The sequence below is a fragment of the Myodes glareolus genome, chromosome 7, assembly GCF_982192425.1.
Source record: "Myodes glareolus chromosome 7, mMyoGla1.1, whole genome shotgun sequence".
Lineage (NCBI taxonomy): Eukaryota > Metazoa > Chordata > Mammalia > Rodentia > Cricetidae > Myodes > Myodes glareolus.
The window spans coordinates 30,113,476-30,136,076 of record NC_142032.1 but is presented as its reverse complement, the minus strand read 5'-3'; the positions used below and the strand labels follow the sequence as shown (position 1 = coordinate 30,136,076).

General features: G+C 44.1%; 1 protein-coding gene across 3 annotated transcripts in view; it reads right to left on the bottom strand.

Annotated features, from left to right (window-relative positions):
• Asah2 (N-acylsphingosine amidohydrolase 2) overlaps positions 1–22,601 on the bottom strand; it is a 105,162-nt gene that overhangs the window by 40,029 nt on the left and 42,532 nt on the right. For all 3 annotated transcript variants that reach the window (XM_087908001.1, XM_087908000.1, XM_087907999.1), the window contains 5 exons: positions 22,115–22,275; positions 18,266–18,415; positions 10,353–10,529; positions 8,621–8,748; positions 7,216–7,293 (listed from right to left, as the gene is read on the bottom strand). In XM_087908001.1, the coding sequence (XP_087764127.1) occupies positions 7,216–7,293; positions 8,621–8,748; positions 10,353–10,529; positions 18,266–18,415; positions 22,115–22,275 (694 nt within the window). The remainder of the gene's footprint in view (positions 1–7,215; positions 7,294–8,620; positions 8,749–10,352; positions 10,530–18,265; positions 18,416–22,114; positions 22,276–22,601) is intronic.

Genomic DNA, 22,601 nt, shown 5'->3' with positions numbered 1-22,601 from the left:
TAAGAAGCTAGAGCTAATGGGCCAAGCAGTGTTTTAAATAATATGGTTCCTGTATGATTATTTTGGGGCTGAGCAGTCGGGAACCAACTAGTGGTCTAATCACAACAACTTTCACCTATTTGAGCTGCAGTGTTTAATATCTGTAAAAAAAGAAAAAAGAAAAAAACCACAGCAGTAATATCTACCTCAAGCACTTGTCAGTTACAGGAACTAACACAAGTAAAGTACTGAGCACCAATCCTGGCTTAGAGTAAAAATGGAATGTGTGTGTGTGTGTGTGTGTGTGTGTGTGTGTGTGTGTGTGTGTGTGATGTTCACTGTCATGGCATTAATGGATCTATTGATATTATAACAAGGATGCTCATGAGGAAAGCATAAGATTCTGTAACCATAAATATTCATGGTAGTAATAGTATTAATGCAACGTTAAAAGAAAACAGTGGATGACTCACACATGCAGCCCATGAATGTGAAGCCAATAGATGAGCTTGAAATGATTAACTGAGCAAACTCTGCCCTCTAGTGGCAGAGAAAGGATGCTCATTAAATTCCCATATGCATATCAATTTCCCACGCCCCCTCAAAGGGTGGGGCATGTGAACAGTTCTGACTTAATGACATGCTTGCAGAAGGACTAACAAATAGCCAATCCTCTGAATTTCCACAAACCTTCACTATGTTAAGCTACTGGAGTTTCATGTTCTGCCTGCTGTGGTATTTGGCATGAATCATTGTAATGAACACACCTGGGTCACCTCCCTTACAATCCTTCTTACCTCATCCCATTGGAAACTTTGGAGGAAAGAGAAGAAAAGAGGTTTGATTGACTTATACTGGAAGCATTATTCAGCCCATAATTTGACCCCAATGGAATCTGAATCTTTCTAAAAGGCTCAGATAGAGGAAAGACAGTGGTGTGCAGCCAAAGGAGGCTTTCTGGCAGGCAGCATCCTCAGAAGAATGTCCCTATTCCTGTACCCAAGAGATGAACGTTCTCAGCGATCCCTTTCCTCATTCTCAAAAAGCCTGCCCAAGAAAGGCCTTTGCTGTAACAATATCAGGGAGATACTCTGGGTGGATTCCATACTGTAATGACAAGCAAAAGTCTATCTTTACAGTCTGACCAAGAAATCAACAGTAGAAAAATAAGAAATTATCAACAATGGTGTTTTTTGAAAACTCAGCCTAACTAGGAAGTGAAAAACTTCAAAGGAAACCAATAGCACTTTGATTTTCCTAAGTCTGTTTCTGGCCGGGAATGGTGATGGATGATACCATCGGGGCTAGCCGGAGTCTGAGAGGGAACACTGCTCACCTTTACAGCGAGAGCATCAGGAAGCATCACATAGTTAAAGCTTTAAAGTTAAGTGTTCCCTTGGCTCAGAGTTTCAACTTCAAGGAAGCAGCTTGAAGAATCTCTGGCAAATGCAGATTTTTGGCGGAATTGTTATTTGACAATGGCGAGTCAAAGATATTCCCACATAATGTGATGCTTACATTTGAATTGCAAGATACAATGGGATGCATTATGGAGTACTACAAAACAAGTTTAAATGGTAATATAAAAATCATTAATACTAAAACATATCCATAAGGTATTGCTAAATAAAAAATAAACAAAACTTTATATGTAATAAAGTCCCACTTTATAAAGAATTTCTAGCATGTTTAGCAAAAGTTAAAATGACCATGCCATAAAGTGTCCCTAGATGTTAATTTGAATCCTCAATTTTAACAGATGACTTTTATTTACAATTTTTTCCTTAGAGTTCACAATCTGAAAACTGTATGGGTCTAAAAGTTTTTAAATAACAAGAAACTATGGCCATCACTGGGACAATGCCATTGCTAAAATCACAGGACCAGGGCTAGAGAAATACTTCTGACTTATGAAAGTGGACTGGCAAGGTCTTCTGAATCAAGAGACACTGTTACCCATGGTACCACTGAAAACGACGATCTGCCATGTAAAGGCGACTTTTAAATCTCTTGATCCGAAAGCCAGAGATGGGACAGGAGCAAAGTATTGAACACAAGAAGCAAATTACACACAGTGGGAGACATATGAAAGCCCAGGTGTATAATGATCAGTTTCTGAAAACAGATTGAACCAGGATGGAGACTGTCAAATATGAAACAAAAATGGCCTGGAGGAGGTGGAGCACGCCTTTAATCCCAGCACTTGGGAGGCGGAGGCAGGTGGAACTATGTGAGTCCAAGGCCAACCTGGTCTATAAGAGCTAGTCTCAGGTCAGCCAACAGAGAAACTTTGTCTCAAAAATAAATAAATATACAACGTTTCCAAGCAGCACCCTCCTCAAACCAAAGAACAAAGAAAGATTGAAGAAGTGATTTTTAAAAATACATTGAGATCGCTCCCCTGCAAAGAGTTGAATTCATTATATTTAATAAAACTGCACCGACTTTGAGTCAAAAAGTATTTAAGATAGGAAGAGAGATGCCACAAAATCAAACAGGCAACCAAGAATTGTCAGTGTGAGAAGGCAGCATCTTGATATTTTTCACGCTATTTTGATGTTTTAGTGCTGGGGGGGGGGGGAGCGAGTGAGCAGCACCCTCGCTGAGTGTACTCTCATTCACACTTATTTACAACTGTTTCTGTATGGGAAGATTAACTCTTAACCACAGCGGGCTTACAGTGGGATAATTGTAGGGTTGATTTTATTTTTCCTGTCTACACTGCTAAATTTTTCATGTTTTTTATTCACATGCTGGAAAACAAAATTTGGATTAGAAAAAAAAATAGCCCCGGGGCTGGAGAGAGATGGCTCAGAGATTAAGCGCACCGACTGTTCTTCCAGAGGACCTGGGTTCAATTCCCAGCAACCAGGGGGTGACTCACAAATATCTGTAATGAGATCTAGTGTCCTCTTCTGGCCTACAGGCTACATACAATCAGAACACTGAATACATAATAAATTAATTTTTAAAAAGTCTTTAAAAAACAAAAAGAAAGAAAGGAAAGAAAAGAAAAAGTAATAATTCCATAGATTTCTTCTGGTTAAGAACTTTCCAAGTACTCAACAATCAAACAAGTTCAAGGTCTTCTGTCAACTGGTTTTTATGGTTTTGTTTTCCAAAGCTGAGATACAGGTCTGTTATCAGGCAAGGGTCATTTCTTTGGCATCTGAAAGGCCTTATCAAGCACCTTTCCTTCTCGAGAAAAAGTACCAGATCTAGCAGGAGGCACACGGCCATCTCAACTTCCCTGGAGAAGAACAAAGCACAGACTGAAGGAAGATCAGGGCTGAGAGCCAGTGGTGGCTGCCAGAGCAACTCAGAAAGAGGATAGAAAAGGCCCATAGGGACAGGGACCAGAGCCTCCCAAGGCAGAGCTAATGCTGGCGGAGAAAACAAGGATGAGGTGAAATGGAGAAAAAAAAAAGACAAGACACAGACTGGTTAGTAAACTAAACCACGGTGGTACATGCCTGTAATTCCAGCACTGGGGAACCTGGGCTGGGACATCATACGTTTGTGGACAGTGTGACACCATGGGACCCTGTTACCATGGGACCCTGTTACCATGGGACCCTGTTACCATGGGACCCTGTTACCATGGGACCCTGTTACCATGGGACCCTGTTTCAGTGTTTTATAAATGGTTTCTTGAAAAGTTGCTACTGAAATTTTAGCATTTGCTAGTTGAGTGATGTCAAGTGAACAGGATTGGGGGAAGTGAACAGGGCAGAAACGAGGGAGCCAGTGAGAACAAACAGTCAGGCACAGTGACTTACACAGTCACGGTCGTAGAAGGCCATATATAATATTTACACAAACACACCATGTCTCTGAGTCCTAGAAAGCCACATTGTTCGGGCATTTCCACACAATGGCCTTTGCTAGATTCCTACACAAATTATTCCGAGGATTTTCACACATCAGTACTCTTGTTGTTTCTCAAATGTTCCTTCAAAGGCCACCCTTCTGGGTCCCTTTTGGCAAGAACTGAAGGATTTGCAAGATACAAAATAGAAGGCAAGGGAGCAACTATTCACAGGGAGGGAAGGGGGAAAAGGTGGGGGACTAGGAAAGAAAAGGGGTGGCATAGGGGAGGGGCTAGGGAAGAAATGGGGCTAGAGAAAAGAAGAGAGGGAGGGAGAGAGGGAGGGAGGGAGGGAGGGAGGAAGGGAGGGAGGGACGGAGGAGGGAGAAAAGAAAGGAGAAAGCACTCTACTGCAGGAAGGGAAGGAAGGCAAGCTCAAGCCTGCCCCTTTGCATTTTTTCCTGAGGGAAGAAGTTCAAGTTTTCTCAGCTGCCACTCCCAGTCATGTTCAAAGAGACCTGTGTGTCAGGAAGGGTTGGTCCTTTCCCTCTCCAGAACTGGCACTCGGGCTGTCTACTCTGCCCTTGTAAGGGTGTCTCATTTGGTTTAGAAGAAAGAGACATGGTTTTCCTTTCTTCGCTCACAGGCTCTGACATCAGGATTTCTTAACTCTCTGTCATATTTCCTGCCCTGAGTGACAGACAGATGTGACTCCCAGAGTCCATCAGGTGGATCTTACGTATGCCGCACAGCTTCTGTCTTACTTCGTGGTTCAGAACACCCTAGACATGCATCTTTGTCTGGAGGAAAATCACTTAGTGCTTTTGCTTGGTGATGGGGGCGGGGACTAGGAAATAATGCTTCCGTGGACCAACTAGAGCAATGGAGGCTGACAGGTACAGAATATCGTGTGGCTTGAGGACCAGTTTGACTCCTATAACTTCATTTCCTTGCTCAAGTCCCCACTCTTCCTAACTCTTCAAGTCCCCGCTCCTGACGTCACAGTAAAATACTTGAATGAACAATTCTCTTGGCCTTAACCCCAAATTTCTCCTGGTTTTGTTGCTATTTTATTTTGGTTTTGGTTTTAGTTTGAATTATAGAGACAAGGTCTCAATATGTAGACTGGACTGGACTGGAACTTTGGACTGCTTTCCCGAGTGCTGAGTGCTGAGTTGAGCTGTATGCATCACCACACTGGGCAAGATAAAAAAATCTTTATATCTAATCTGTGACTCTGTCTCACACACCCTGCCTATTTGTCCTCTGGTCCCTAGACATCAGATATCCTATCAGTCATGCAAATGGAACAGTCTGTGCCTCTCCATGGATACTAAACATTTCTCCCATCCCCCCATTTTGTCATTAATAATCAGTTTTCAGTTCTGCTGCTACTTCCTCAGGGAAATAGTCTCTGATCTTTCTGGCAGAGTCAAATTCCCTTAGGAAAGCCCCATACCTATTCCTTTCTAAACATGTAAACAGGCTATGATTAACTATGCAATTCCTAGCATTCGACCAATCATTTTATGTGTATTTTATGCTACTTAAAGGCCTTCTGATGCCATCAGTGGGCTGAAGGTCCTTTGACAACAGTGGCTCATGTCTATCTTGTATCATTTTTAATGTATTCAAAGGACAGTTATCACTTTGTGACAAGAGGCAGGAATAGTTAGGTCAAAAATAAGATGGGGTAGCAGCAGAAACAATAGCAAGTTTCTGTAGGATGGCAAGCATAGCAGATGGAGAAGCTTGGCTAAGATCTTGACAGCTGAATCCGGGACTTCCAGATCTGCAATATGGTGACTTAGAAAGCATCACAGAACATCTTGGTCCTAAAACTAGGTGTTTCCATTGCCTGATACCATTGCTGAGTGATTCAAAGCTAGTAAGAAGCAATCGTCAGAGACTTCAATCATTCAGACAAGAGCTAAATCGAAAGAGTAAAGGCGAGGCCCCATGTCCACCAATTGTGGGCTACTCAGAAAAACTAATTAGAGGCGTATGTTCTGGTGTCAACCTTCTCCTAAATGGTTCACACTAATGTACTCTACAACTTGAGCTTGAAGCTCAGTTCCCTTCGACACCCTGTCCTGGACACATGCTGTAACCCAACTCACTGTTTTTCAAGTCTTCCTGAGAAATCTTTTAACTCCTTCCAAGTTCAGTTCAAGAAACGCTCTGAAAACAACTCAGTACCATGTACCCCAATGCCTCGCAGCATTAATGAACAGAATACATTAATTCATTCATCATTCCTTATTGAACAACACTTGTGATCTTCTTTATCTTATGGTCCTTTGTCTATTTTATCTCCTATTGAGTCTATGAAAGGACTCACGTTAACCCATAGTAAGCTTGGGATCAGTCACATAATGGATCTCTAAAGTCACATAGCTGAGACTATGACAGCCCAGAGGTAACCCAAGATACTTTATCAAGCATTCCCAGAAACTTTCTGAGGGCATTTTTATAGCTCCTAAGTCCAAAGGTAAAGGTGTTTAGACCAATGCTAGATCAGTTCAGTTGCAGTGAGAAAAATGGCGTATGAAGACGAACGCCTTCTCTTTGAAGAGAACCAGGTCTATGCCTTCCTACCTGATGTCCCTATCACAAAACTGTGTCAAAATCTGGGCTAAGCTGCAGTTTTGCCTCTTTTCCAGCCTTGGGTGATGTCAGCTCAGCTTCCATCCCTGGGGGACATTGTCCCGCATTAAATGTTATGCTTTTAGGAAAATACATCACAGAAGTTCACATGTCAAATCTTGAGAAAGTAAGAAACAATAACATTTACTGTGTTCTTAGCCATGGTAGCACACACCAGCACTCAAGTTGAGACAAGAGGATGGCTATGTCATGACCAGCCTGGGCTCCGCAGGAAGACAAAGTCAGCCTGAACTATAGGATAAAATCCTGTCTCAGAACCTTAAAGGTTAGGGCTGCAGCTTTGTTGTAGTTTAAGCCTATTATGCATAAGACTCTGGGTTCCTTCTCCATCCAGCACCATGAAAATCAAGGCAAAACAACTTTACTTGGTGTTTATATCATGAGACAGGTCCATATATGCTGAGATTATCACTAAAATCCCTCACTTGAGTCATTTTTCTTTTGATTAATTTATAAGCAGTGTGCTTAGCACTTAGAGGTTAAGAACCATGCCCAAGTTCTGGTGGCTGAATCCATATGTGCTTATGCCAAGGCTGGATTTCTATCCACACAACTAATTCTCAGTGTTTAATGCCACTCATCAAACGTCTTTTTATTCTCCCTGTAATTCTGAAAAGACACTCATATAGGAAGGGAGAGAGGAAAGAAAGGAAGGGAGGGAGGAAAGGAAGGGAGGGAGGGAGGGAGAGAGGGAGGGAAGGAGGGAGGGAGGGAAGGAGAGAGGGAGAGAGGGAGAGTGGGAAAGAAAGAGGAGGGATTACCTGATAAGTCCCAAGTCTTCTCCATTCAAATCTACCATTTTCAAGATGGTCATTTCCTGGTCCGTGTCTGAAGAATACCTGTCATCCAAATAAAGAAACTTGGTCAGTTTTTGTTAGAGACTGACCCTAAGCTTCTATTGACAACAGACACAGACACAAAAACTAACAAAATAGGGGTGAGGGAGATGGCTCCATGGATAAGGGCATGGACCAGGCAAGTCTGAAGACTTAAGTTTGATCTCCGGAACTCATAAAGGGGGAAGGAGAGAACCAGCCCCCAGTAGGTGTCCTCTGACTACCTTATACTTGCTGTGGTACGAGTTCTCTCAACATACGTATGCACATGTGTGCATGCACACACACACACACATGCACATACACACTAATAAAAATAAATAAATAAATTTGAATGCCTCTTCATGAACTCCAGAATAAAGAGCGGTCAGCCGTACACTGCAGCCTTTACCTCATTCCTCAGCTAAATAAGTAGTTTACAGTTATGATCAGTGGTAGAGGCACTAGATCAACGAACTGAAGCTAAAATACATTTTATACCATATGCATGGCATTATATAATGTAGATGTGTCTCTTCCAAACAGAATTTATGTTTGAAATGTCTACTAATACCAGCTTTCAATAGAATCTCTTCAGAAGGACACAGAGATTGCAAACGAAGGTCAGTCAAGACCTGAAACTCCAGAATTCTCCATCTTTCCAAGGGAAATCGGATTATAACTTCTAAAAATAAGTAGTCTTGGCAACTAGACCAAAGTAATCTGTCAAGCAGTCAAGGTAGAACTGAGATGTCACTGTAAGCTGCCGCAGTACCCACGCATCTCTTCTCATCAGTCACAAGCCTGGCTCATCACTGTAAAAACACAGAGCCCTCGCATCCGCTGGCTGCTCCGTTTAGTTACGATTGTGTCATATCTGGTTCTTTCTCTCAGATTCTCTCACCTTCCGTGTTCAGCTCAGGTAGACTAAGATGATGCATGTGGACAACACATAATAAAATAAGATGGAATAATGCCTGCTCCTTAAATGATGAGTTCTACACATGGAATCTCCATTTTATAGATGGAGAAACTGAGACCCAAAAAAGGGAGTGAGAAGTCTCCAAAGGCGACACATTAGAAAACAGTAAGTCCCGGCAGGGTCACAGTCTCTCAAGCCTCCATGGGGTTTCCCACAGACAACAATGTGCGGGGATGGTGACAAGAATCTATATCTGTCTCCACATTTATTTCTTGCTTCTTCTTGCCTGAGACAAACATGTTAAAGTTATCTTCTTTATTACTCTTCTGGGATCCCACTACACCCTAGAACTGACCAGCTCTGTCCTTAGATTTTGTTGCTGTTTAGTGAAAAGCACACAAGTACACCGTTTGGATCATTCCCACTGACCTGGCTCTCTCTGACGGTGGGTTCTGAAGGTACGAAGAGGGGCTTCGGTTGATCTGCACATTAGCAACATTTCCTTTATTGATAAAGATTTTGCCTGGTTTAAGATTTGTGTGTGCTATCTCAATGCTCTGAAAGTTCAAAAAACGAAGAAATAAAGAGTTGTAAGTTTATGCATCTTTGTGGAGATAATGAGCAATGCCAACAGAAGACCTCGCTGACAACCTCCATTGTTTCTAATGTGCCCCCAATGTAGGGAAAGACTGGAGACTCACAGGGCCAGCATCACTCTGGAGGGAAGGGAAGTGATGGGAAAGGATGTTTGGTACTCATAAGCCACACCCCACAAGAGTTCCATCTCTTGGGCTCTGTGGTTTGCTAGGTCATGAGAATTTTGATAATTTTAGGGACAAAATGGAGGACTTGACTCCTATCACTCTGGAACAAAATGTATTATCACACAAGTATTCAGTTTTCCTCTCAACCCCATCATCTTCTTTGTTTTCAATCATCTTTAACTGGGCGCCATGAAGGGACGTTTTTATTGCAACTTAGTGTATATTAACTTACACACACTAAAATAAAAGTTCACAAAACAAACTATACTCTCATAAGGTGTGTAGTATGTAGTTCCCAATCTACTTTACTGGAATCTTTTATAATTAATATTTCTTACAGACCATGACATTTATTTCATAAACCTTTAACACATCACTAAACACACTATAAAAATATTGTAAAGGAAAGCCTGTCTTTGTCAGCTGAATCTCTGCATGTGGGGCTAATTTTGTGGAGAAAAAAAAAGGAGAGAGAGAGAGAGAGAGAGAGAGAGAGAGAGAGAGAGAGAGGAACTAAATCTGAAAGGCAAAAAGAAAGAAAAGAAGAAAGAAAGAAAGAAAGAAAGAAAGAAAGAAAGAAAGAAAGAAGAGAGAGAGAGAGAGAGAGAGAGAGAGAGAGAACACTGACAAACACCTCACACAGGAAATGATGATGAGCCAGAAGACAACCAGAGAGGAAGGAGTAAAGAGCCCACGTCAGGAATGGGAGAGGAATTGGGGGCGTGGGGGCTGACGAAGGATGGGAGTAAGCGAAGGGAAGGATGAGAGTAACAAAAGGAACCGAATAGGGTCATGCAACAGTGAACGTCAACCAGTGCCTGAAAAGCTACTCCTGAAGGATTAAGAAATGAACTGCTAAAGGATATTTCTTTGCATCAATACAATGCCCAATGGCCATCAGGTAATCCTACCTTTTTTTGTTTTTATTAATTCTGTCTACTAACTAACACAAACCATGAAAATTCCTATGCTGTTTAACTTACAGAAAAGTAGTGTATTATCTGCAGCAGGTTCTCTAGCCACGAGGGATGCCTGGATGACAAAGTCCCGACTTGCTTAGCATGTGGACTTTCTGCTTATTGGCCCCCACCCCACAGCACCTCCTTTCCCTCCTTATAAAAACCTTGTCACAGCTGAGTCCCTACGGTGCTCTCCTTTTGGGGGAGGAGATTATAGCATCCTCCTCTCCACTGATCTATCATCTCCTGAATATTAGTTTCTGAGCTATAAAGATAATAGATCTGCCTCAGGTAACACTGGGAAAGAGGAAGAAAGGTCAACACCAAAAGTGAACTCAGACCCCAATCCTCCAGGGAATTTCTCTGTGTCACACTAAATCAGTTCTGAAACATCCCTGCGAACAGTGAATTGCAGCTAGTAGGGAATTCTTCACCTACCTTCACAATGCCAGACACCAGGTATTGAAAGGTTCGATTGCTGAAGCCTTCACTGGCTAGTATATAGAGTGTGTATTGGAAATACCCTGCTGGACCCGAGTGCGTGTGAGTGCCACTCAGGACAACGTTGTCTCTTCGATACAGGGAGCCATATTTACTCTGCAGTCTCTTCAGGACCTGGAAAGAAAGCAAAACATAGAACTAAGAAGAATCCATGGCATCTCAGCAGGAAAGTGAGTTCTGAGGAGCTCAAGCACAGGTCGGCCCTGCGCACTTCCTTTTCAAGCGGTCCCTTCCTCCACATTGCTCATCCTAGTAAAAAGTGCAGTGATGCCTCAGATGCCAACATTCTGTAGGGGCCTGCTATGTGCTAGTATAGCAATAGCCAGACATTTTACGTACACTATATTATTTAAAATATGCATAACACCCCCAAATCAGTTATTATCAACCTCCTCTTTCAACTGAGAACACTGATATACAAAAGTTAATTTTCCCAATAATCTAAGGAGTAGCAGAGATCAAACTCCAGGTCTAAGACTTTCTAATACACCTTTCATCTATTCCTCTCTCAAAATCTAGCATTTCTCGCGATAGAAATACACTGAATTTTAACCTCGAAGGAGTTTTCTTATAATGAAAGAGAAAGCCAAAACTAATTATGTGCTGTTATGCCGCACAGTGATGAACTCTATGCAGGAACACATTGAAGGTTAAGGAAAATGGTGAGGGGTAAAGAGGGGGGGGGTATTCCTAAAGAAAGGCTCTGTTTGCCAGGTTTTAAATGAAAGAAAAGAAGCTGCTTGTGCCCAGAAAAGCATCCCAGCCTCAGCAGAGGCCTCAAAGCCTCGCTTTGCACGATAGAGAATCATCTCTTCTTTGACACAGACTATTGCACTTGTTGGTCAACGTTAAACCACCTACTGTGTGTGACGTCACCCCAGGATCTAGCGGAGGACTTGCATAGGAAGGAACCATCCTGTCAGCACTAACATGTGAGAGATATGAGTGAGAAGTCCCCAATTTACAGCGTTTAAACACTCAGAAACCGACTGCAGCCAAACCAGCTAGGTACTGCTTTGAGCCACCAGGTTTCTGAATTTCCTTGTTTAGCAGTAGATAAAGGAACTTGAGCAAATGTTCGTTACATTAGTTAGTCAATGAGCACACACATATGTATACGTAAACACACACACATGAAGAAAACACAGAAAAAAAATACGATGCTGAGCAGTTAATCATGATTCGGTTCAATCACCTGCCACCTGACATTCGCTATTACTGTTACTTCTCCGTGGCACATCACTAAAATGACACCATAAAAGTGTGAGTCACTGCTGGGTTGTCTCATCCAGCCTTAGCAGGAAAGGAGGTTGCCTAGTCTTGCTGCAACTTGATTTCCCATGGCTGGCTGATATACATGGAAGGCCTGCACTTTGGAAGGAGAGGGAGAAGGAAGGAATGGAGCAGGAGTTGGGGTTGGAGAAGGGAGCAGAGAGAAAGATGGGAAGGAGAGAGAGGAGGGAGGGAGGGGAAACTGGTTGGGCCAGGAAAAAAAAAACATTATTGTTTAATTCATAATAAAAAAAATTTTAAACAGAGAGAATAATAGATTTTTAAAAGTATCAATCACAAAACATCAACTAGCGGCGCCTCTCAAGAACTAGTGCCATCCAGTTTCAGCACATCCTCGGTCTAACAGGGGAGGAGTGTGTGCGCTATGATGCATTTAATCTGCAGAGATAACAACTTACTGTCTTCTTCCTTAACTAAAGAACTCTACCAACCTTGCTCCCATGTGTGGTCATTAAAAGAAAACAGAAGACCATGTGAAGTATTTTGCCTCATTAGCCTATCCATGCCCCCAAGGTTACCATGTATGATGACTGTTTTTAAAATCAACTTGCCACAAATTATAATTACCAGAATAGGGGGCTAGAGAGATGGCTCAGCGGTTAAGAGCACCTGCTACTCTCTTTTTTTAAAAAAAAAAAAATATTTATTTATTTATTTATTTATTATGTATACGATATTCTGTCTCTGTGTAAGCCTGCAAACCAGAAGAGGGCACCAGACCTCATTACAGATGATTGTGAGCCGCCATGTGGTTGCTGGGAATTGAACTCAGGACCTTTGGAAGAGCAGGCAATGCTCTTAACCACTGAGCCATATCTTCAGCCCCGCACCTGCTACTCTTGCAGAGGACCCTGGTTCCGTTCCCAGCACCCCCATGACTGCTCATAACAGTCTATAACTCCAGTTTCAGGAGAGCTTATGTCCTCTTCTGGCCTCCTTAGGTACTGTGCATATATGTTTATATACATCCAGGCAAACACTCACTCATATAAAATCAAATAAATACACCTAAAGAAGAAGAAATAATAACCGGAGAGAGCCTCAACCGAGGAATTGTCTTAATTGCCTTTATTTATATGGGAAGAGCGACACCAAATGTGAGTAGGGTTTTTGGGTAGCAGCCCAGACAAGGAAGTGTTTCCACCTTTTGCTCTCATTGCTGAATTAATCTCCCCTGTTTGCTGCTGCTCCAGATTCCTCTGTTAATGTTAGAACCAGTGTTCCCAGGCTCCCATCACTGACTGAGGATCAGTAGCTCTCCCAGAACCTTACAGGACCTCAGTGCCAGGTGGAGACTGGCGGGAATTATCAGTCTCTCTAGCGTGACTCAGTTATTGTGGAGCTGGCTACTCCCTCTGCCTCAAGGGCCCGGCGATCACCAGGTTCTCAGCCTCTCGGCTGTGAGACAACTCTTGTTACGGTTTCAAAGGAGGTGATTTAATAAAATGCATTTTTAAAAAATATATTTTCCATTCTATCTGTTCTTTTCCTCTAGAGAACCCTAATTATGCCACATTCACATAAGCAATACTGGGGAAAGAAAATGACAAGTTGTAACTAGCAACCCTCTGACCAAGTAGCCTTCAGCTCCATCCCAGCGAGTCTCTGCCTCTTTTGTTTGACTTTGACACCAGTACCAAGGCCTCATCCCTCCCTCATATTCCCCTAGTAACTACCACAGTCACCGAGGAAAAAAATCTATCAGAAGGGAAGATGGTGAATGACCATGGAGCTGAATTAAAACTACCACGGAGCTGACTTAAAACCAAAGACCAATGTTCTCACAGTTCTCCACTACGGCAAGAAAGTGGGAAAATTCAGAATGAAAGTCATATTTAAACCCCCCTCCGTCCATCTCATCCATAATAAACTCTAACTTAGCATTAAATACATTTCTTCATGCTGAGTCAAGTCTGAGCTCTTAAGAAAGATAGCAATTATGAATCTTGGATTGTTGAACAATGAACAGCTCCCAGTCATCCTAAAGCACGGCCTCTGGTAGAGACTGAAGGGAAAGAACTGAATACTGACATGCTAGCCATGCCCACAGATAACTGTTACAGACAATCGTGGTCTGCTTTCAAGAAAGGAAGGCTGTGTTTGCCCAAAACAAAGCAGTTCCAGCCCTGTCTACTGCTCACTTCTTTGTCTTCCCTTTCTACTCTATTCTGCTGCAAACGCTCTTGGGAACATGATCAGCAGAAGGAGAAGGGCGTTCTGTCTCCTGGCCCGCCACACCTCTTACAGATTGCCCCTATCTTTATTCCACTCTGGAAATGTCTTCAGTCTTAGAGCCGAGAAAGAGACTTGACTAAAACCCTGCATCATAAATACGCTTAAGGCACATACTTAACTGTTTTTATTTTTCTTCTACGTTTCCTTGGACCGGCTTTTGAGAATTAAGTGGGCTGGTATAAAGGCCTTCCCCTAGGCCTGATTGCAGAGAGAGTAAAATCAGAAAGCCGTGGTTAAATCAAGGCCACTATTGACCTAAGAGCACCTAGATCCCACCCATCACCTCCCTGCACTCCTCTCTGCCTCTCCAGTGTCTTTCTTTTGCTCAGGATTCTGTCAAAGACGTCAACCATAGGCATCTTGGATTCCTCAGAAGAGCAGTGTGGTGCAGGGCTAATGAGCCCAGCCTGTGGCCCAGGGATGCCTAAGTTTGGACCGTAGCTCTGACAATTCCTCGTCATTTAACCTTGGATAAGTTATTCTATCCTCTGCAACTTGGTTTCGCTCTTTCTAATCCCATAATAATAACACCTCTCTCAAAGAGTTGGAGGGTTGTTAATACCTATGGATTATTCTAAACAGTACCTGGCTTACCATGATCACTAGGTTGCTGCTTCCTCTGTTGACAGTAGAACCAGGGCTTCCAGGCTTCCATCATTGACTGAGGACTAGTAGCTCTCCCAGAACCTTACAGGACCTCAGTGACAGATTGAGACTGCATAGACGCCCAGAAACTACCAAGTTCCCAGTCTCTCAGGTATGAGACAGCTTGTTGTGGGACTGGCTACTCCCAAGGCCAAGGCTCCCTGCATCAAGGATCGGGCACTCACCAGGTTCTCCCTCTTGGCTGCGAAATCACTGTTGTCACAGTTTCAACTGGCTTACCATGAGTTCTAGTTAGTGTTTGTGCCATTTATTCTCACAGGTCATGGTATTTATCTTGTCCTAGCACCTTGTAATCTCACTGTCACCCCATTGGATTAAGACTAGTTTTGTGTGATACAGGGGAAATTGCCAGGTAGAGGCTGACAACCCCTCCCACAACCCTAACTTTCCTTCAGCCATCTGACACCTTCTAAAACACTACTTCCTGTTTGACATACCTAGTGTAACTATTGTTTTCCTGCCTGGATTCTCACCAATTGACTCTCTATGTTAAAGAATCTATTCTGTGACTTCCCCTCTAGTTCCCCTTTATTCCAGTATAAAAGAAGCATCACTGTCTAATCAGACACCCTGTATAAAACTGTGTTGATGTTACTCCACCCAAACATTTCCGAAGATTCCACATTACCCACATAATTAAAATCATTCTAGGATCCCAAGCTCCCTATAGTTACAACCAATGCCCCATCGAGGCACATAAATGACTCCATATTTTCTGAGGATTTCTTCTGTTCCCTCCAATGACATCTGCATCCCTCCTTTACACCTTCTTGTTTATTCTGTCCCTTGTATTTGGTCTCTCCCTATTATAGTTTGTCTTCTATTGTTGTAATAAAAACACAGTGATCAAAAGCAATTTGTGAAGGAAGAAATGGTTCATTTTAGCTTAACGTTGTACTCCATTGTGAAGGGAAGGTAGAAGAACTCAAGGCAGGAACCTAACGGCAGGAAGAGAAGCAGAGGCCATGAAAGAACACTGCTCACTGGTTTGCTTCCCCCTCCCTGATGACTTACTTGGCCTATTCTTTTTATATAACCAGAACCATCTGTTCAGGTGTGGAGCCATCCATCACAGGTTGCTCCCTATCCACATCAATCATTAATCTAGAAAATGCTCCCCACAAATTTGAGGACCAATAAGACGGAGACAATTTCTCAATTCACATAAACCTCTTTCCAAATAAGCCAAGCTTGTGTACAACTGACCAAAACCTAACCAAAATACTTCCTCTGTACTTTAGCCATTTAGAATTCTGCTCAGTCAAATATTTCTCCTACTAAGACTTTCCTGATTCTCATTTCCATATCTCTTTGTCTCCTGTGATAGTCTTGAAAGACTGTACATCCATAAATTCTTTCATAGCACCTCCTTTAAAGAGTGAAGTCTATCTGATCATGGTGGCAAGGGTCTATCATCCCAGAACTTGGGAGTTTGGGGCAGGAGGTAGCAAGAATGAGCTAAATGGTCTTTTTTTTCAAGACAGGGTTTTTCTATGTAGTTTTGGCTGTCCTAGAACTCACTTTGTAGACCAGCTGGCCTCAAACTCACAGAGATCCACCTACCTCTGCCTCCTGCGTCCTGGAATTAAAGGTGTGTGCTGTCACTGCCCATCAAATTGAACAGTCTTAAGCAACATAGTGAGACACTGCCCCCAAACTAAACAAACCACAGTACAAAAGCAGAATTTTCCTAACTCTAAGTGTGGATAGACTTGATTAATGTCCAGGAAGGTAATTGTGTGTAACTTCTAGAAATGAGTCAGAAAATCACTGTGCCATCCACCCTGCACGAATTCATGAGGATTGGAGTGGAGACCTGAAGCTTCCTGCCAACAAACACACTAATGAACCAACTTGCATGTGGATCTTGCCCCTCAGTCAAGCCTTCAATGTATCTGTTCTTTACCATCCTCATAATTGCAAGAGAACCAAGCCAGACCATGTAGCTAGGCTAGTCCTGAATTCCAGTTCCATAGAGCAGGTAAGATAGTAAATATTTATTATTTTAGGCCACTGTATTTTGGATAAAATATTACAAGGAAATAGATAGTTACTAGAGGACTATACTCCACTGATTCATGCTTACCTGTTAGCCTCTGTGACAGTCTTTCCTCCTAAGACTCAACTAGATGGTGACCATGTAGGGGGCATGGCTTGGGACTTCTTTAGCTGCAAGCACTAGCAAAATATCTTCAAGAAAGTGGGTGATAGGGGCACTTTTCTCTCTAAAAGAATGATGTCTTCCTGAGTTGAATAGAGTACTTGTACAGTGTACAGAAATCCCTGTGCTCAAACCCCAGCACCACAGCAACCACACGTAATCCTGGTATGTAGAGGATGTAGAGGCAGAAGAACCAAAGTTCAAAGTTATCATTAGCTATACAGTGACTTTGACCCACACGTGCTACATGAGATGCTGTCTCCGATAAAGGGTCTGGGGTTAATGTCTCTTTTAAGAATGTAGTTTTTTTCATAACCCAGCTCTAGCATTTGCTAAGATTCTCTCTGTGGATAATAGCAGAGCCAACTCAGGGTTTTATTGTTCGTGTAAGAGGGAGGAAAATGCTTAACTCCCTCCTCCTGTCTACACATGGGAGAAGCTCCCACTACACACCCAATAGTGACAACATCAGAGGGTACCTTCGGGCCGTGTCATCACTAACCCCTGCACACAGCACAGCAGCGAAGCTTTCAGCAAGAGAGAGCGACAGAACACCAGCCTACAGGAGTGATCCCTGGTCACTTCTCTGGTCGACCTTACACCTCTCTCCCTCTTTCTCTTGCTGGTGAGTCTGCACACACTCCCAGCTCACAGTCACTACCAGATCTGAGCCTACATAGAAAGGAACTCTGGGCCAGGCCTTTAAAACTGGTCAGGAGACTGACAAGGGACCTGTGACTGCGGTGGATGTCCCCCTCCTTCTTCTCCTGCCTAGTGTCCTCTCTCTTCTTCCTTCCTCCTCTTCTTTCTCTGCTCCTTAAGGCCTCAAGCAACTCAGGACCCTTTGTGTGCCTCTCTGCTCACCTCAACTGTCTACACAGGTAAGTAACAATCTCGACATTCAGAGGAGAGGGCATCAAATTCTGTCACATTCTACAGTAGTGTAAGGATGAAGATTCTTCAAACAACCAACGCAATTTTCCAACTCATCTAACAATAACCAGACTGGTATAACAGCCCTTTCATGTGACCATCACCCATTTCCTTCCATTACCAGTTCATGGTCAACCTCCTTGCAAAGCTTGATCTTGGCCCTCAACTGATTCCTTACACGAATCCTCAATCGTATGCGAACTAGAGAAGCAGGTGAGTGACCAGGCAGTGCTCTGGGGTGTCTGACAAGGATGACTACGTGAGACTCCATGTGAAAGGAAGTGGTCTATAGTAAGCTTTCAGAGAACATTTGCATTCTTAACAATGAGGAGCCATCAGCATAACCGGGAACCAGTTTTGGAAAGGAACACTTAGACTTCACTAACAAAGAGCATCTGCCTGTGTAAAATTGTCTTCCAGGTTGTTGAGACCTTACATGGAAGATAGGAGATACTTTCTTTAACTGAGAAGCATGCCTGTAAAGTTCCCATTGTGGGCATTCACAGACTATCCCCTGCTCCCCCCCACCCCCACCCCGCCGCCCTGCCATTTCATCTCTTACCTCCAGCCTGAGTCGTTGGGAGATCATACATAGTTCAACACTGACAAACGCCATCCGATTTGACCCATCTGAATCGGCCAAGATGAAAGCGCGGCTGTACAGCCTGGTGAGGAGGCCCTGTGCGTTCTGGCCGCTTTTGCCATAGCCCATCTGAAAGGAGAGAAAGTCACTGAGCTTCGGTAGGAGCCAGGCACAGCAATACCAGGAGAGACTGCTCAGAGACACAAAGAGAAAATTATCACGACTCTGTGGTTTAGTGATACCTTGTGTGTGTGTGTGTGTGTGTGTGTGTGTTTCCCAAAAATGCAAAGAAGACAAAATCGAGATAGAGTACTGATCAGACTGTGAGCCCTTCTCTATGAGGAGTGAGCAGGTGGCTGCACCTTCAGGGGACTTTTGAAGCCTTTGATGAGAAGCTTTCCTGCTAAGGTCTTATAAAGAAGCCACGGTTTCCCCTCTCCCGCCTTCACTCAGCTTTTTCCCAGTTCGTCATTCTCTAGACTAAGCCAAGTAAGACCGCGTACTCTGCGACCCTTCTCTCACCATCCGTTAGGACTAAACCCACGTCTTCCGATGGCCACCTCTACTCTTCGCCTTCCCATTCATGAGAGTGTTCAACTAGGGTTTATAGTTCAGGGATACTCTTCAGAACAGACAGCTGGGTGTAATCCATAGAGCATAAAGAGTATTTGCTAGAAGGGAGCAAATTCCAGAAGACCACTTCCTGCTCTTGTTTTCTAGGCAAGCAGCGAGGTGAGTGGGTATTTCCACCATTGGTATGCTGCAGGCGACACGCTGCCTCTGAGTCACGGAAGCGCTTGATGCTGGCTCTTTCTCAATTTACAGCTTTTGCTGTCTTTGTCTATGCTGACATAGCGACTCTTGCCTTTAATTCCAATACTGAGAGGGCAAAAGCAGGTGTGTCTTCACGAGTTCAAGGTCAGCCTAGTCTAGTAGTGAGTTCCAGGCCAGCCAAAGTTTACTTAACAAAACCTTATCTCAAAATAAATAAATAAATATAAAACAAAAACAAACAAGCAAAAAACAATTTGTCTGCATTTTAAAAGTGGGAGATTTCCAATCTCAAATCTTCAGAGATCTGCCGGCTTCTCACCCCAAAACTAAAAAATAGGAAAAGTCAGAATCTATGGATCCATTCACAAAAAAAAATCATCAGTTGACTTTAAAAAGGACTTATAGTATGGACACAGATGGTACCCCCTCAAATCCTAGACTTTTGGGTCTGTGGGGACGCTCTGTGCCCATTGCCGGAGGTATCATTATACCAAGTGCTGCCAGAGGTCTCTAGGCCTGGGCATGGCAAAGAGAAAAGGCAACAACTCCCTGCCATCCCTTATGGCTAGTACGAGCAGTATTTAGTCAAGTGCCACCAGTGACCCAATCAAAAGCCCTGATGCTGGGCAACTGGTCACCACTGTGCTGAGAGAGTTCAAGACGGGAGAGCTGCAGCAGGACCATGGACTCAGGAATGGTCTTTGGTAGCAGCCCAGGTCAGGTTGTCACCATGGCCCCAGGTGAATGAATGCAGGCTCTCCAGCTGGTGTCCCCCCACAGCAGTGAAACACTCCAACAAACATGACCCCCCCCCATGGTAATCCCAACCACAGGCCCTTGCGGAGGGGAGGGGCAGTGGTGACAGGAGTCCCAGACATCAACACATGCTCGCTGGACTGTGCCAGGGTCAGAGATCAAGACCTGGCCCTTGATCAAAGGCCAAGCCCAAGCATCTCCCTGGACTTGGGTGGCCAGCTGGCCGTTCTTATCCATCTGCTCCTCACCACTCTCACCTCTCCAGATCTGCCTCTCCCCCCAGCCCACAACCCACCCTGTGGCGTCCAGACCAAAGGCCGTGTCTGGATCCGTGGCCCAGTTGCAGCTGTGGGCTGCCGTGATGGCCATGGCGTATGCTCTCACTGGGGTCATTGGAAACATGCTGTGCTGAGTCGGCCCCACCCTTCACTGGCCCTGGTATCACCTGCCCCTTGGTGGGTATCGTCACAGGTAAGCCCACCCTTCAGTGGAGAACTCAAGTCCACACTTGGGAAAGATGACCCCACCCCTCACCTGGGAATCACAGTGGAGTTGACCCTATGGACTAGGGCACAGATGATTCAACCCTGAGGGCGTGAGGGCAAGAGAACTGACCCAGCCTCCCACTAGTCTGTCTTGTGCTGGCATGGGTCAGGGAAAGATGCCCTTCAGTCCTCCGCCCATTGCTACCTGTGGCAGGTGAAAGGGCTGGCCCTGGGGTCATAAGAGTAGGAGAGCTAGCCCTGATCCTCATCGACTGCAGTGCAGGAGAAAGCAGCCTCTGCTTCCCATCAGGCAGCACACTAGAGCTGACCCTCCTCCACACTTTGCTACCTGCGGCAAGAGAGAGAGCTAACCCGGGGCCATGAGAAGGAAAAAACTAGCCCTGTCTGACACAAGCCATGGCACACAGCAAAGCGGGTCCTGCGCTCTGCCTGGGCAGCACACTAAAGCTTACCCTGTTGTTTGGGATCCCAAGTGAGCCAGTTCTGAGGGCATGAGAGCAGGAGACCTGACCCCGCCCTCATCCCAGGTGGCCCCCTACAGCAAACAGGAGAGAGGATCCTGTACCTTGCCTGGCCCTGGCGATATGAGTGAGAGGGACTGCTGTGGGATTAGGCTCTTGTACACTGTGAAGATTTGTCACTTGTATTAGCTTAATATAATACTGATTGGCCAGGAGCCAGACAGGAAGCATAGCTGGGGCAGCCAGACTAGGAGAATTCTGGAAAGAGGAAAGGCAGAGAGTCAGTTACCTGCCAGATGCAGAGGAGGTAAAATTAGAATGCCTTACTGAGAAAAGGTACCAAGTCACGTGGTTAAACATAGACAAGAATTGTGGGTGAATTTAAGTCATGAGAGCTAGTTAGTAATAAGCCTGAGCAATAGGCTAAACAGTATATAATTAATATAAGCCTCTGTGTGTTTTGGGGGGATTGAATGGCTGCAGGACTGGGTGGGACAGAAACTTCCATCTACAGGGGACTCGGATCTGATGGCCAAAGAACAGGAGAACTGACCCTGTTCCTTGTTGTTGGCTGCATTGGATAAGCCGGCCTGGGCAGTGCTGGGGAGCTCATCCAGGTAGTGACAATGACGGAAAACTAGAGAGCTGACCAACCCAGCTACCACCCAGGCCCAGAACCAGGGCTATGAGTTGGCCCACCCCAGCATTCACCGAATCTATGAACGGTTGGAGCATATAAAGGGGATGAACCTACAGATCCAAAACAGCAGCATCTTCATGACACAGGACAACAACAGGGCATCCAAAAGGGGTCCCAGTGAGAGCCAATTATTGGTGAGAGCAACCAGAGGACTGGAGCCAGACCAGTGACCTGTGGTAATGAACACTTGCAAGTAAGGATGAACAGACTAAAGGGTAAACTGTGTGTCTCAACAGGCCACACTATACCTTCAGTAAGATTCTTCCTTCTTGTTTTGTTTTGTTTGCTTTAGTTTTAGTTCTTTGTTTTGTGTGAGGTTTGGTTTTTCTTTTAAATTTGACTTTGTTTTGGGGGGAGGTCACAAGGGCAGAAGGCAGATGTGAGGGGACAGGGAGACAAGTGGGTTCTAAATGTATGATGTGAAATCCACAAAGAATCAATAAGAGTAAAAAAAAGATGTAATTGAATTTTAAAAATTGGTTCTTCTTATAGGATAATATTCATAGTGGTGGACAGCAGCAATGTCAACACAAAAGCTAGAAACGATTACATGATGATCAGAAAAGAAGGATACCACATAATAAAATTGCTTGTTTCGTGACCTATTTAAGGAGCCCAGACATTTACCTACCAAATTGATATCTGATACTTGTCCTGTGCAATCGGCTCGCCCAACACCAATGTAGTAGCCACTGAAGTTCTGAGATGGAGGAGGGTCTGAAATGTGAGTGATTGGAGAGGTCGGGGTGGCTGCGGGGCCCTGGGTGGTTGAAGACCCATGATTTCCTGAGTCTAAAAACAGAACAGGACATTTGAGAAACAACACTTTATCGCACTTATGCCCTGGCCATGATTAGAAGACAGAGTTTCAAGTTTTCAAGGATGACATTGACAAATGCCTCTCATTTTTAGCTTTCTTTGGCTTTGGATTGGTCCATTTATTTCTTAGGACCGTGCCTCATTATGGAATTCAAGTTGCTTTGAACACAAAGATATTCCAGTCTTTGCCTTCTATATGCTGGGATTGTAGATGTGTGCCACCACGCCCAGGGTAATGTATTCACCTATATGTAAAATAGAAAGCGAGACCTGGGAGCCTGTGTGAAATCATAAGTCAA